Here is a 16448-nt window from a genome sequence, read left to right as displayed (position 1 = left end):
GAGGGGGAGAATTTTGTAAATATTTAATATACTTAATGTGTATAAAAGTTTAAATATTGTGTGAATATATTTATGGAAAATTAAAAATAATCTTTTTTTTTTTAAAATAGAGGTCTCAGCATTGGACAGCCAGCACAGTTTTCCTGGTGACTGGAGAAACTCAGCAGGAAGAAAAGATAAAGAACTGATGTTTTGGGCTTGAACCCCTTCATCAAGGAATGAAGGTGGACGGCCAGCACCTGTTTCCCAGGCCAGGGATAGCAAACACCAGGGGACATCTGTACAAAGTGAAGGGAGGGAAGTTTTTTTTATTTTTTAATTTTTTATTTTTCACACCATAAACCACATTGACCAAGATACATACTTTCTCCTTTTCAAATATATACAGTGTCGTTTTCTCCCCCACCCTCCCTCTTCCCATCCCACCCTCCCTATCTCCCCCCCCATTCATTTAAAGTACAGAATCTAAGATACATTAAACCCGTCAAACAATGTAGTCATTCAATAAAAATAAACAAGAAATTCCACTGAGTCAATTCTTTTCATTTCCTTCTCCTTCCGTTATTTTAGGTGGTAGATGTCCCCGGTAGGTTTTCTCTATTGTGTTTCATGTATGCCTCCCATATTTGTTCAAATATTTCAATATTATTTCTTAAACTATATGTTATTTTTTCTAATGGAATACATTTATTCATTTCTATGTACCATTGTTGTATTCTCAAATTATCTTCCAATTTCCAGGTTGACATAATACATTTTTTTGCTACGGCTAGAGCTATCTTAACAAATCTTTTTTGTGCATCCTCCAAATCAATTCCAAATTCTTTGTTTTTTATGTTACTTAGGAGGAAGATCTCTGGGTTTTTTGGTATATTGTTTTCTGTAATTTTATTTAATGTCTGGTTTAGATCTTCCCAAAATTTTTCTACTTTCTCACATGTCCAGATTGCATGAATTGTTGTTCCCATTTCCTTTTTACAGCGAAAACATCTGTCAGACACTGTTGGGTCCCATTTATTTAACTTTTGAGGTGTAATATATAGCCTGTGTATCCAGTTATATTGTATCATACGTAACCTCGTATTTATTGTATTTCTCATCGTTCCAGAACATAACTTCTCCCATGTTTCCTTCTTTATCTTTATGTTTAAATCTTGTTCTCATTTTTGTTTAGTTTTACCATTTGTTTCCTCATTCTCTTTTTCTTGTAGTTTAATATACATATTTGTTATAAATTTTTTGATTATCATTGTATCTGTAATCACATATTCAAAGTTACTTCCCTCTGGTAAACTCAGACTGCTTCCCAATTTGTCCTTCAAGTAGGATTTCAGTTGGTAATATGCCAACACTGTATCGTGAGTTATATTATATTTATCCTTCATTTGTTCAAAGGATAGTAATTTATTTCCTGAAAAACAATTTTCTATTCTTTTGATCCCTTTTTTCTCCCATTCTCCAATGGAAAGGTTATCTATTGTAAAAGGGATTAGCTGATTTTGCGTCAGTATTAGTTTTGGTAATTGGTAATTTGTTTTATTCCTTTCTACATGAATCTTCTTCCAAATATTGAGCAGATGATGTAATATTTGAGAACTCCTACTTTGTACCAATTTTTCATCCCATTTATAAAGGGAGGGAAGTTTAGGGGAGACATCAGGGGTATGTTTTTCTACACAGAGAGTTGTGGGGGTGTGGAATGCCTTCCTAGGGTCGGTGGTGGAGGCTGAAACATTAGGGGGCTCATGGATGAAAGAGAAATAAAGGGTGACGAGGTAGGGAATATATAGATCGTTAGGAATATATAGATCGGCACAACATCGAGGACCTGTACTGTAGTGTTCCAATGTCAATATTTTTGTGCCAGTCCCATGATTGGACACACCCCAGACTCTTAGAGGCGGAGAGACCAAGTGATGCTAGATATGGGGTGAGGTTCGGGAAGCTTTGTCAATTGTTTAACCAGTGGTGAACAAGTTTACAGCACCTCCTCTCTCTGCTGGCTTCACACACCTCTTGCATCTGTGCAGCCATTCTGTTTATCTGCTTCAATCTGCCTGGGTTCTTCCATGAGCAGTCTAACAGGTCAACACTAACAGTTACTGAGAGTAACAGCACATCACAGAGTATTCAGTCACAACGTTACCACAGAGAATCCCTCCTCTCCACTTTATCTCCAGGCTTGAAAGTCAATCGAGCCAAAACATTTTGTTTCTCTCTTCACAGCCTGCTGGTGAACCTGCTGAGTCTTTCCAGCATTAGCTCACCGTCCTTCAATCTATTCATCTGCCTTAAATCGACTGTGCCTTTATCAAATCATCCAACACAGAGGCAGTACATTCAGCCCACTATAACATGATATCCCTTGAAGAAGCAATCAGAATTTATTGCCATGAACATGTCACAAAATTTGTTGTTTTGTGGCAGTCTCAAAGAGCAAACATTCCTATAAATTACATTTCAAAATTAAATAAATAAATTGTGCAAGAAAATAGGATAAATTAAGGCAGTGTCCATTCAGGAATCTAATGGCAGATGGGGAAGCGGTCCTTTTGCTGCTGGATGCCTGACTTCAGGCTCCTGCACCTCCTTCCTTATGGTAGCAGAGTGAAGATGGAATGGCCTGGGTGGTGGGGGGGCCCTTGAGCATAAAGGCTGCTTTCTTAAGACACCACCTTTTGAAGGTGTCCTCGATGGAGTGAAGACGTGTCCGTGATGGCGTTGGCCAAGTTAACAACTCTCTGGAGTTTCTTCCTGACCTGTGTATTGGCACCTCCATACCAGACAGTGGTGCGACCAGTGAGAATGCTCTCCACGGTCCACCTGTAGAAGTTTTCGAAGAGTATTTGGTGACGTACCAAATCTCCTCAAACGCCTCTTGAAGTATAGCCACCACTAACAAACCTTCTTTGGGATTGCATCAGCACGGCGGCTCCAGGGCAGGTCCTCGGAGATGTTGACACCCAGGAATTTGAAGTTCTTAACCCTCTCCACTGCTGCCATGATGAGGACTGGTTTGGTGTTCTCTGATTCCCCCTTCCTGAATACCACAATCAGCTCCTTGGTTTTGAGAACATTGAGTGTAAGATTGATATTGTGACACCATTCAACCAGCTGATCTATCTCCCTCCTGCAAGCTTCCTCATTGCAATTCTGCCGACGACCGTGGTGTCATTTAATACATCTAACAAGGCCAGGCCCATTTTTCTTTTCTCTCAATCGCTGTTTCTCATCAAGATCCATCAGCCAGTCTCAAATTACACCTTAAACAATTTACTGCTTGAAGACATCTGGCTTCTCTGACATTGGCTCTGCAGAGAGGTCATGCATGCAGCACTGAGCGTCACACAAAGACCCTACCCTCCAGCGCCTCCGTTTACACCTCCCGCTGCCTCAGACAAGCAGCCAGCACGTCAAAAGACTCATCCCACTGCGGTGGCGCTCTCTTCACCCTGCTCCCGTCCACTGAGGGTGTGCAGCAAGGGTTCACCGGAACTACTCCTGGATTCAGACTGCAGATTTGCAGAGTTCCGACACGACATCACATACAACCCTGAGATTCTTTCTCCTTATTTTAGTTTAGATTTCCCCTTTTTTAAAAAAAACAGGATAACAAATAATGGCTTTGTTCAACCGTAAATAATGCAACTTTTGATAAAAATTCTTACAGAATGAGAAGGAAACAATTATACACCTTTTCCTTTTTTTTTCAAAAAAGAAATTTATAATTCATTCAAAAAGAACTTTTAACTTTATTTTTCCTTTATCTCTCTTTCTTTTGGATTGGGGGGAATTTCTCCTTTTCATCAATGTTATATTCCATCTTTACCAATGTGCATTATATGTTCATCTTTTTTCTATATTTTTAAATGTATTGCACATTGTATAATTGTATCAATCAGTTGTTTATATATTAAATATTTTAAAAAGAGATTATTTTTTCTGTACCCAGGCAGAATTACCACTCTTTTTCTTAAATTTAGACAGGCATCACAGTATCAGGTCATTTCAGCCCATGAGTCCGTGCCGCCCAATTTACAACCCCCGGTACGTTTCAAATTGTGGGAGGAAACTGGAGCCCCCGGGGAAAACCCATGCAGACACGGGAAGAACGTACAAACTCTTTACAGTGTGGGATTGGAGCCCTGGTCCCGGTCGCTGGCGCTGTAAAGGAATTGCACTAACCGCTTCGCCAACCATAAACATGTAAACAAATAAAAGAACAGTAAACAGATAACAAATATAAACAAACTGGCTGTGCAATACAGAGAGAAAAGAAAATCAATAACGTGCACAAGTAAGAATCCTTAAACGAGTCCCTGATTGAGTTTGTCGTTGAGGAGTCTGATGGTTGAGGGGGAGCAGCTGTTCCTGAACCTGGTGGATGCGAGTCTTGTGGTGCCGATACCTCTTTCCTGATGGCAGCAGTGAGAATAGAGTGTGTGCCAGGTGGCGTGGATCCTACGTGATCACTGCTGCCCTCTGACAGCAACGGTCCCTGTAGATGTTCTCAGTAATAGGGAGGGTTTTACTTGCGATGTCCTGGGCTGAGCGGAAAGCCCTCCAAAAGCACTACCTTCTGGAGGGCTTTTCGCCCAGGGGTATTGGTGTCAGGGGATTGGCTGACAAAGAAAGACTGAAGGGACTCGGGTGAAGAAAGAAAGTTGGATCTCTTTGAGATGTCTAAAATTCTGACAGGGCTAGACAGGCTCAGCCGATCTCGCAACATTCAAAGGAGGTAAAGATATATTACTGGCTTTTTGGGACTCAGCCCTTCCTCAAGGTATGAGCGTCTGTTAAAGGCTGGGGAAGAATGGGAAGGGCAGGAGTACAGAACAACAGGCAAAAGGTGGCAATTGGATTTGCAGCACCTGTAAATGCTGACCAAAAAAAACAACTAATTCCTCCCTACCTCATAACTCATACCTCATTTTTCTTGCATCTTTGTCGCTGTCTGAGTCTCTTAAGTGCCCCCATTGTTTCAGCCTCCACCACCAATGTATGGCAGGTACCCACAACTCTCTGTGTCTCCTCTAAAGTTTCCTCCCTTCCTTCCCTTTGAATAAATGTCCTAAAGATGCTGGTTGTCCACCTTATCTATGCCTCTCAGAATCTTGTAGACCTCTATTAAGTCCCCTCTCATCTTTCTTTACCCTAAAGAGAAAAGTCTGGTAACCTTGCCTCATAAGACAGATTTTCCAATCCAGGCAACATCCTTACTTCTTACTAAGGTGGGTTTGTTAACACTTACTGGTGTGTGCCTCTAAATGACAGAGGAAAAAATATTTCAGCTTTTGTAACTCTATCTGGTTTACATGAGTGTTACTTTTATGGCATGAAAAATGCCCCTGCAACATTCCAAAAGATGATTAATTTGGTAATTTAAGGGGTGACACATATAGATACTTATATTGATGACTTGATCACACATGGGAAGAACATCTGAGGGAATTGGACAAATTGTTCGCAAGATTATCCAATTAATTTAGCAAAAAGTCAATTTGGACATGCTACTGTGACATACTTGGGTCATGTAGTTGGTCACGGCAAAGTTGCACCTATTCAAGTTAAGGTGAATGCAATTTCTGAGTTTCCTATTCCCAATGGCAAGAAAGCACTGAGAAGGTTTTTTACGAATGGCAGGATATTATAAGAAATTTTGCTGAGGTTTAACCAACCTTTTAAAGAAAGGGGAGAAATTTGTGTGGACCAAAGTTTGTCAGAGAGCTTTAGAAATTTTAAAGGAAATGCTATGCCATTATCCTGTTTTAAAATCTCCTGATTTTGACAGACTATTTTTTTTTTAGCAGTGGATGCCAGTGACGGGGCAGCAGATGCAGTTTTATTACAAAAACATGATGAAATCCAGTTGCCTACTTTTAAAAAAAAATCAATGTTCATCAAAAGAACTATTCCACTATTGAGAAGGAACTGCTGTCTATAAAATTTGCTCTGCAGAATTTTGATGTGTATCTCTCATGAACCAGTTGTGATATTTACTGACCACAATCTTCTGGTGTTTGAATAAAATGAAGAATAAAAACAGAAGATTGTTAAACTGGAGAATAATATTGTAAGAATATAATCTGCAAATTAATCATATCAGAGGTACAAATAATGTGATAGCAGATTGTCAAGATGTTAAAATTGATCATGTATAGAAATATAGACTCTCAACATTGGGTTACATTGTTATAACATGTTCTATATTGTGTATTGTTATCAGTTTAGTAATTGTGGAGAGCTCGCCACTGGCCACCGTGACAGAGGTGCACCAAAGAAAAGGTACAAGGACTGCCTAAAGAAATCTCTTGGTGCCTGCCACATTGACCACCGCCAGTGGGCTGATAACGCCTCAAACCGTGCATCTTGGCGCCTCACAGTTTGGCGGGCAGCAACCTCCTTTGAAGAAGACCGCAGAGCCCACCTCACTGACAAAAGGCAAAGGAGGAAAAACCCAACACCCAACCCCAACCAACCAATTTTCCCCTGCAACCGCTGCAATCGTGTCTGCCTGTCCCGCATCGGACTTGTCAGCCACAAACGAGCCTGCAGCTGACGTGGACTTTTTACCCCCTCCATAAATCTTCGTCCGCGAAGCCAAGCCAAAGAAAAAGAGTAATTGTAAAGTCAGTTCAGTTATAACTGAATTTTAACTCGAGTTAAAATTCCTTTGTAGGGGAAAGTGTGACAAATTATGTTATTGTATATAGATATGTTTAAAAGGAGATAAATAGTGGCAGGATTTTTTTTTTTAAGTGTAGGTCACAAACAAATACAAACAGTTGAAAACAGATCTCATTTAAAATGGCAGAGCTCTGCACAAGCCAGACATTTCAGGTTCAAATATTAGGTCCGGAGTCGCAGCCTGTCTGAGTTTGGGGGGGGTGGGGGGAGGGGGGAAAGAGAGTGAGTGACAGAGCCAAAGAGAGAGGGGAAAGAGAGAGAGAGAGAGAGAGAGAGAGAGAGAGAGAGTGAGAGAAAGAGACAGAGACAGGGAAAGGGAAAGAGAAAGAGAAAGAGAGAGGGAGAGGGAGAGGGAGAGTTCAGCAGCAGCTGGAACAGGACAAGCTGGCAAACTTGTGGAAAACCCCACTTTGAAGATAGTTTGTGACTTCTTAGCTCAGCCTGGTCAAAGCCCTTGTGATCAATACAAGAAGAGAGGACTGGCTGCCTAATGGTTCACTTGAAATAAAGGGAAACAAAAAGGAACTCTGTGGTGACCTGAAAGAAAAAGGATATCATCTGGAAAACCCTGATGGGGCAAGTTTCTTCGGCAAGACACCGACGTGGCTGATCGGAAAGAATCAGTTCGTGTCCAACGAGCAACAAATCTCTCTCTGAAAACCGAAAAGAACCTTCCTGAGTGGTAACCATTCACCTTTAAAGCATCAAAGCCTGGTGAATTTCATAAATGTTAAATTCTATAAGGATTGCCTGATACCAGTGAACTTGGAGGAGTGAGAAGTGAGATTGGACTGTGAATCAAAGAACTTTTCTGAACTTACACACACACATTACATGTGCAATACAGAGAGAAAAAAAATCAATAAAGTGCACAAGTAAGAGTCCTTAAACGAGTGCGCTTAAAATTAGGAGGTTAAGTTAATATTAATAAGTTAAAGTTTGATCCTGTTTTCATGTTTAAAGAAAATTAAAAGCAACCTTTGTTTAAGTAACCATTTGTCTTGGTGAATTTCTATTGCTGCTGGGTTTTGGGGTTCTCTGGATTTGCAACACTGGTAAATCTCCTCTATATCCTCCTCTCCATCTCTTCCACATCCTTCCTGTAATGAGGTGACCAGAACTGAACACAATAGTCCAAGTGTGGTCTCACCAGAGATTTATAGACCTTGAACATTACCTCATGACTCCTGAATACAATCCCTGATCTCCTTAACTATCCTACCAACCTGTGCGGTGACCTTGAGAGATCTATTGATTTGGACCTCAAGGTTTCTGTTCTTCTACACTAAGTATTCTACCATCAGGATCCAGGATGAATCTTCCATTATCTTCCCACATCATCCAAGATGATCCTTCAAAAAAAGTAGCTTCCCTTCTACCACCATCAACTCAGCCCTCACCCGCATTACCTCCATTACCCACATATCTGCCTGGCCCCCTCCACCACCACGCTTGGCAAGGATTCCCCTTGTCCTCTCCTACTATCCTCAGTGTCCAACACATCCTCTTCTGCCATTTCCGCCACCTACTACGTGATCGCACCACCAAATTCTTCTTCTCTTTGCCTCCCCTCACACCAACTGCCCTCTTGGCACTGATGTCTGTGACTGTACCTCTTCCTTCATCACCATTTGGGGTCCCAAATAGTTCTTCCAAGTGAAGCAACACTTTTCTTGTGAATCTACAGGGTACATTTACTGCATCCGTTGCCCCCGCTGTGGCCTCCTCTACGTCAGAGAAACTGGGTACAGACTGAGAGATCGCTTCGATGGGCACCTCGGCTCTGCCCTCCACAAAAGTGTAGATCTTCCAGAGGCTACCCATTTCAATTCCCTGCCCAATTCCCTTGCTGACATGTCTATCCATAGTCTCATGCACTGCCAGACTGAGACCACCTGCAAATTGGAAGAACAACACCTCATCCTCTGTCTGGGCACCCTCCAACCGTTTAAGCCCCCCTCCCCATCTATCCCTATGTCTTTTCTCTCTCCTCTAGATCTGTTTCCCTCTCTCTGTCTCCTTTCTAACAGCTCTTTAATCACCTCCCCCCACCCCCCCCATCAATGCTCATTAAATGTAAACTTTTAAATTTAGACATGCAACACAGTTACAGACCATTTCGGCCCACAAGTCCCTGCCGCCCAATTTACACCCAATTAACCTTTATGGAGGGAACTGGAGCCCTTGGAGAGAACCCACGCAGACATGGTAAGTACAATTTCCTTACAGCCAGCATGGGATTTGAACTCCGGTCCCGATCACTGGCGCTGTAAAGGCGTTGGAGCTAACTACTAGGCCAACCTTCACCTTGCCTCTTTCCAGTCCTCCCATCCATGTCCAATCAACACCTTTTGCCTGTTGGTCTGAGCTCCTCCCCTGTCCTTTCTTCCAAGCTTTTTAATTCAGGCATCTTCCCCTTTTTAATTCGTACCTTGGAGACGGGCTCAGTCCCAAAACATCAGTAATGTATCTTTATGTCGTTTGGACGCCGCGAGTCTGGCTAAGTTCCTCCAGTGTAATGAGCCCAGAGGACCCATAAACCCAGCAGAAAGACAAATAGTTACTTAAACAAAAGTTAAAAGGTGGAGAAGAACATAATGAAAATAAAGCAGAAGTATTATGAACTAGGAGAAAAATCACACAAAATATTAGCCTGGCAACTTAAAATAGAACAAGCTAAAAGAACAGTATTGGCATCAAGGAAAAAGGACAAACAAATTACATATAATCCAATGGAGATTAATGAGAACTTTAAGGAATTTTGTGAACAATTAAACCAAACTGAGAACGAGGGGAAAGATGATAAAATAGAAGAGTTTTTAGCCAAAATTGAACTGCCGAAATTGCAAAAAGAGGAGCAAAACAAACTGATAAAACCATTTGAAATAGAGGAAGTACACGAAATATTAAAAAAGCTGCCGAACAATAAAATGCCTGGAGAGGATGGATTCCCAATAGAATTCTATAAAACATTTAAAGAGTTATTAATTCCTCCTCTCCTGGAAGTAATGAACCAGATAGAAGAAACACAAAACTTGCCAGATTCATGTAAGACAGCAATAATTACAGTAATACCAAAGACGGGGAAGGATCCACTAACACCAGCATCATATAGACCAATATCTCTACTTAATTCAGATTATAAGATAATAGCAAAATTATTAGCAAATAGATCGGCCAACTGTGTACCAAAAATAGTAAAACAAGATCATACTGGATTTATTTAAGGAAAGACAAACAGCGGATAATATCTGTAAATTTATTAATCTAATTCATGCAGTTCAAGGAAATAAGAAGCCAACAGTGGCTGTTGCTTTAGACGCAGAAAAAGCCTTTGACAGGGTAGAATTGAATTATTTATTTAAAGTATTACAGAGGTTCAATCTACCAGAAAAATATATTAATTGGATTAAAGCATTATATAATGGACCATTGACGAAGGCAACAGTAAATGGATATGTATCGAACCAAGTTAAATTAAGTAGGTCAACTAGGCAGGGAGTCCATCATCTCCCTCGCTGTTCGCTTTAGCAATAGAACCATTGGCAGAACTGATAAGAACAGAAAATAAAATAAAAGGGATAAAAATAAAGGAGAAGGAATATAAAATCAGTTTATTTGAAGATGACATCATAGTATATTTAACAGAACCAGAAATATCAATAACAGAACTACAAAAGAAATTGAAGGAGTATGGAGAAATATTGGGGTACAAGATCAACGCAAATAAAAGTGAAGTGATGCCAATGAGTAATGCGGATTATACAGAATTTTAAAAAAGAATCTCCATTTAAATGGCAAACACAAGCAATCCGATACCTAGGTATTAGGTTAGATAATAATTTAACCCACTTGTACAAACTAAATTATCAGCCACTAATAAAGAAATTGCAGGAAGACTTAGAACATTGGAAAGAATTACCGCTAACATTGATAGGGAGGGTAAATTGCATTAAAATGAACGTCTTCCCAAGGATACAATACTTATTTCAATCGTTACCAATTTCCTTAACAGAGAAATTCTTTAATGAACTAAAGAGAATAATAAGGAAATTCTTGTGGAAAGGGGGTAAACCGAGGATTCTTCTTTGGCTTGGCTTCGCGGACGAAGATTTATGGAGGGGTAATGTCCACGTCAGCTGCAGGCTCGTTTGTGGCTGACAAGTCTGATGCAGGACAGGCAGACACGGTTGCAAGGGAAAATTGGTTGGTTAGGGTTGGGTGTTGGGTTTTTCCTCCTTTGTCTTTTGTCAGTGATAGCGTTAGATAAATTAATAGAGAGGTACAACCAAAGTGGTTTGCAGTTACCAAACTTTAAAAATTATTATAGAGCAGCACAATTAAGGTATTTATCAGATTTTTACCAGACAAGGGAAAAACCACATTGGACTAAGATAGAGCTAGATAAAATAGGGGAGAAAGTACCGGAACATATACTTTATAAGTGGGATGAAAAGCTGGTGAAATATAAAAACTCACCAGTACTGCATCATTTACTTAATACATGGAAGAAGATCCACTTAGAAAGGAAAAAAACGAAAGGTAAATGGTTACCGCTCAGGAAGGTTCTTGTCAGTTTTCAGAGAGAGATTTGTTGTTCCAGGACATCCACCACTGATGTACTTCCATCAGTCACCTCAGTGTCTTGCTTAAGAAACTTGCCCCATCAGGATTCTCCAGATGATAACCTCTTTCTTTCAGGTCATCATAGAGTTCCTTTTTGTTTCCCTTATTCCAAATGAAAGATCATGCAGCCAGTTCTCTCCTCCTGCGTGAACCACAAGGGCTGTGACAAGGCCATCTTCAACACTGGGGCTTCTTGCCAGCTTGTCCTGCTCCAGTCCCAGCAACTTCTTGCTGGCTGAAACACATTCAGAGTGATCTCTGCTTGTCTCTCTCTCTCTCACACACACACACTGAGACGGAGAGAAAGCCTGTTTGACTCTCTCTGCTTACAAAACCACATGTCCCCCTTGCAACAGCAAATTCTCCTTTCAGACAGCAGAGGCTCCAACTTGCTCTTACATCTGTTGCCTTGATAAACTATAATCCATCAGTGAAGTCTCTTGAGCACTCTTCAAAGCTCTTGCAAAAAGGTGTGAGAAGCCACTACATCTCCAGTATTTCAAATAAGATTTGTTTTAAAGTGTTTGCATGTGACCTACTCTAACAAACCTTTCCCAATGGACGTCCCCAAAACATTTCTATATACTCTGTCACACCAGCATCTGTGTTTTAACTTGCCCTCTGTCCTCAGCCGCAGGTTGGAACTCCCGACTGGCAGACATTCCAATTCCCTTCCCCCTTTCTCTGGTATTGCTCATATTTCTTAAATAGGCAGGGTTTTTTTCCCCAAATTTTATTTTATTGACACGTTACAAGTACATACATAGCCAGATTATTATAAATCAAAATCAATACATGCTATCTCATCATTTTTGTTCCCCCCCTCCAGCCCAACAGGAAAACCTCCAAGCAAAAGAAATATTAACAATAATGGATGTTATCTTATAATTAAATTGTAACCTAATTGTATTAATCTCTACAACTACAAATATATCCACTAAACATAAAGTAAAACACCAGCCAAGAACTTGAGATAAGGCGAGGCCGGGAGTGACAAACTCAAACCACAATCTACCAATTAACTTGGAGTCGATCTTTATAAGGTTATAACATTAAGCTTTTGCCAAATTCTCAAAAAAAATCATATTTCTTCTTTAAATTATATGTAATCTTTTCCAAGGGTATACACCTTTGCATTGGCAGGGTTTTTTAATGTTGTACGATTCAATGAGACACTAAAACGTACTCTTCCAGACAGTCGCATACTTTTGAAGCAGTCAGCTCTTTGTTCAAGATGACATATGCATGCAAGCGTTTCACAATCACTGAGCTCGATTGCATCGCAAGCTGAAATTGTTGTAGCCCTGCAACTACACTTAAAGCTTTCGACTCCGTATCCCTGTTTTCAGGGACTAACGACAAGTGTCGTGTTTTTCCAGGACTGGTTTTATATCCAGCCACCAGCTGTTGTGTACTGTAGTTCACCCACAGACCCAGTCAGGAGGATATATTATGAAGGGTTCAAAATGGCCAGAGTCCAAAGGGTTCAAAGAAAATTCAGGGCCATTGCAGACTCACCTCCTACCTGCCTTTTCACCTCAACCTTAATTCCCCCCACTATGCAAAAATTTATCCATTCTCAATGAGGCAGCCTCTACTGCTTCCTTGGGCACAGAATTCCAAAGATTCATCAATGAAAAAAAAACCAGTCTCTCTTCATCTGTCCCAAACCTGTTCTGTTGAATGTTGAGACTACATCCTCGGGCTCTGGCCTTACCTAGCACTGCAAATAACTTTCCTGCGTCTGTCTTAATTATTGCTTTCATAATTTTAAATGTTTCTAAAGGATCCCTTCTGAATACAGTCCCAGTCTTATAAGGTAAGGTTTTTTTTAAAACCTTTTGAATGCACATAATATATAAATGCACTGTTCAATTTTGCATAATTTAAACATCAGTACATATATTTTAAAAAGAAAAAGTATAGTCCCAGCCCAGAGGCTGCCCTCCTCAGGATATAGTCCCAGCCCAGAGGCTGCCCTCCTCAGGATATAGTCCCAGCCCAGAGGCTGCCCTCCTCAGGATATAGTCCCAGCCCAGAGGCTGCCCTCCTCAGGATATAGTCCCAGCCCAGAGGCTGCCCTCCTCAGGATATAGTCCCAGCCCAGAGGCTGCCCTCCTCAGGATATAGTCCCAGCCCAGAGGCTGCCCTCCTCAGGATATAGTCCCAGCCCAGAGGCTGCCCTCCTCAGGATATAGTCCCAGCCCAGAGGCTGCCCTCCTCAGGATATAGTCCCAGCCCAGAGGCTGCCCTCCTCAGGATATAGTCCCAGCCCAGAGGCTGCCCTCCTCAGGATATAGTCCCAGCCCAGAGGCTGCCCTCCTCAGGATATAGTCCCAGCCCAGAGGCTGCCCTCCTCAGGATATAGTCCCAGCCCAGAGGCTGCCCTCCTCAGAATTAACCCAGTGAACCTCCCCTGCATTTTCTCCAAAGCCCTGTGATCCTTTCTCCAGTAAGGAAACCAGATCTGCACCAGGTACTCCAGTCACAGCCTTACATGTATCATGTACAGTTACAGCAGAACCTCCCCATTCAGAAATGCAGCCTTTCTCGCAATGACAGCCCACATCTATTTGCCTTCGTGATTACCTGTGACATCTGCAAACTAAGTTCATGCACAACCAATCTGCTCTGCAGAATAGCATTCTGCAATCTTTCGTCATTTAAAAGAGCTCAATTAATTTTTCCTTCCAACGTGCATTCACCAACATCGTACTCCTTGCCCATTCACTCAACCCATCGACATCGCTGCAAATTCTGCACATCCTCTGCACGATTCGCTTTGGTAATCAATTTTGCGTCACCAGCAAGCTGAAGATACGCCCCCCCCCCTTCCAAATCGTCATGTTGTGGGTCTAGTAGCCCTCAACACTGATCGGAAACCAGAGAAATCCCCATTATCCCCATCCCCCCCCCCAACTGGTCACAATGGTGCAGAGAGCACCAGATAACTGCGGGGTTAGGAGGCAGCGGACGGACCGAACGTCCAGAGGATGGAGCCGCCAGTCTGAGCGCCTCAGAGGGGCGGGAGAAAGCCCAGCTCCGCCACGGCCCCCACAGCTCCCCTCCCGCTCCCCCTCCCCCTCCATCTCTCCCTCTCCCTCTCACCTGGGAGTGTGGCTCGGACCGGAGCCGCAAAACTTTTTCCAACTTTGCCAACTTTCGCCGCACATGCGCACTAGCCGCCCCTTGCGTCACGGCCGCAGTCACCTGGCAGCTCCCCCCAGGTGCATCACGGCGACTGCGCAGACGCCTGCCGCCGAGCCCTCTGGGCTTTGCAGTTCCTCTCCGCTCTCCAACCACAGACTACAACTCCCGAGAACCTTCGCGCCCTCACACAGGCTGCAACCTGGCAATGTTCAGGTAGGAGACTTACCTGTCAGTTCTCTTTACCTTTGCGCAGGTGCAACTGGGGGTCCGAGGAGTATTCCCAGCATTTTCAGATTGCCTGCATCTTCCATTCTTTATAAAGTTTCCCTGATGAAGATAATGCAGGATTAATATTGGGGCAATAAACAAATCATGTCAAAAGCTTTTTATCAGTTGCAAAAATTTGGGGGAAATGCCCACTCTGATGGAATATGCTGATTCAGAAGATTCGTCACCTTTATTTGTTGTTTATATCATGCTTGCCTCTGGGGGGATTCCATCCATACCTGCTTCAAAAGTATGCAACTTGTCCGTGAACTACTCTTTGCAGACGATGCCGCTTTAGTTGCCCATTCAGAGCCAGCTCTTCAGCGCTTGACGTCCTGCTTTGCGGAAACTGCCAAAATGTTTGGCCTGGAAGTCAGCCTGAAGAAAACTGAGGTCCTCCATCAGCCAGCTCCCCACCATGACTACCAGCCCCCCCACATCTCCATCGGGAACACAAAACTCAAAACGGTCAACCAGTTTACCTATCTCGGCTGCACCATTTCATCAGATGCAAGGATCGACAATGAGATAGACAACAGACTCGCCAAGGTAAATAGCGCCTTTGGAAGACTACACAAAAGAGTCTGGAAAAACAACCAACTGAAAAACCTCACAAAGATAAGCGTATACAGAGCCGTTGTCATACCCACACTCCTGTTCGGCTCCGAATCATGGGTCCTCTACCGGCACCACCTACGGCTCCTAGAACGCTTCCACCAGCGTTGTCTCCGCTCCATCCTCAACATCCATTGGAGCGCTCACACCCCTAACGTCGAGGTACTCGAGATGGCAGAGGTCGACAGCATCGAGTCCACGCTGCTGAAGATCCAGCTGCGCTGGATGGGTCACGTCTCCAGAATGGAGGACCATCGCCTTCCCAAGATCATATTATATGGCGAGCTCTCCACTGGCCACCGTGACAGAGGTGCACCAAAGAAAAGGTACAAGGACTGCCTAAAGAAATCTCTTGGCGCCTGCCACATTGACCACCGCCAGTGGGCTGATATCGCCTCAAACCGTGCATCTTGGCGCCTCACAGTTCGGCGGGCAGCAACCTCCTTTGAAGAAGACCGCAGAGCCCACCTCACTGACAAAAGGCAAAGGAGGAAAAACCCAACACCCAACCCCAACCAACCAATTTTCCCCTGCAGCCGCTGCAATCGTGTCTGCCTGTCCCGCATCGGACTTGTCAGCCACAAACGAGCCTGCAGCTGACGTGGACATTTTACCCCCTCCATAAATCTTCGTCCGCGAAGCCAAGCCAAAGATATCATGCTTGCACAGTAAAGATGTGATAGCATTTCTCCAGGACCATGGAGCGTAAGTTAGAAGTTAAACACATTAAAATATTAAGACATATACAGTAAAAGTCCATGGTACACTAACCAACTAAGTGTCGTGGGAATTCAGGAACCTGATGGCTTTGGGTGGGGGGGGGGGGGGTTACAGCACCTCCTACCAGATATGGCAGAACAGTTTACATGAGGGGTGTGTGGAGTCCTTTCTTTCGCCTACATCGAGTGCTGTAGATTGTCCTTCGTGGTAGGAAGAGAGCCCCGAATGAGCTTTTCCGCTGACTTCACTATCCTCTGCAGGGTCTTGCGGTCCGAGGAGGTACAGCTTCCCAACCAGGCGGTGATGCATTTGCACAGGATGCTCTCAATACTGTTATGAGCCCTCAGGACTCAAAAACTTTCAGCAACAGAAATTCACCAAGA

At 42.9% G+C, this 16448-nt stretch overlaps 1 protein-coding gene across 1 annotated transcript in view; it reads right to left on the bottom strand.

The window, feature by feature from the left end:
• ppp1r13l (protein phosphatase 1, regulatory subunit 13 like) overlaps positions 1-14486 on the bottom strand; it is a 49094-nt gene extending 34608 nt beyond the window's left edge. The window contains exon 1 of the mRNA XM_069907765.1: positions 14422-14486. Coding sequence (XP_069763866.1) covers positions 14422-14486 — 65 coding nt within the window. The remainder of the gene's footprint in view (positions 1-14421) is intronic.
• Between the last annotated feature and the right edge of the window lie 1962 nt (positions 14487-16448).

Source organism: Narcine bancroftii, chromosome 13 (assembly GCF_036971445.1).
Source record: "Narcine bancroftii isolate sNarBan1 chromosome 13, sNarBan1.hap1, whole genome shotgun sequence".
NCBI lineage: Eukaryota > Metazoa > Chordata > Chondrichthyes > Torpediniformes > Narcinidae > Narcine > Narcine bancroftii.
Note: the sequence above shows the minus strand (reverse complement) of the source record. Positions and strands in the feature narration are given on the sequence as shown.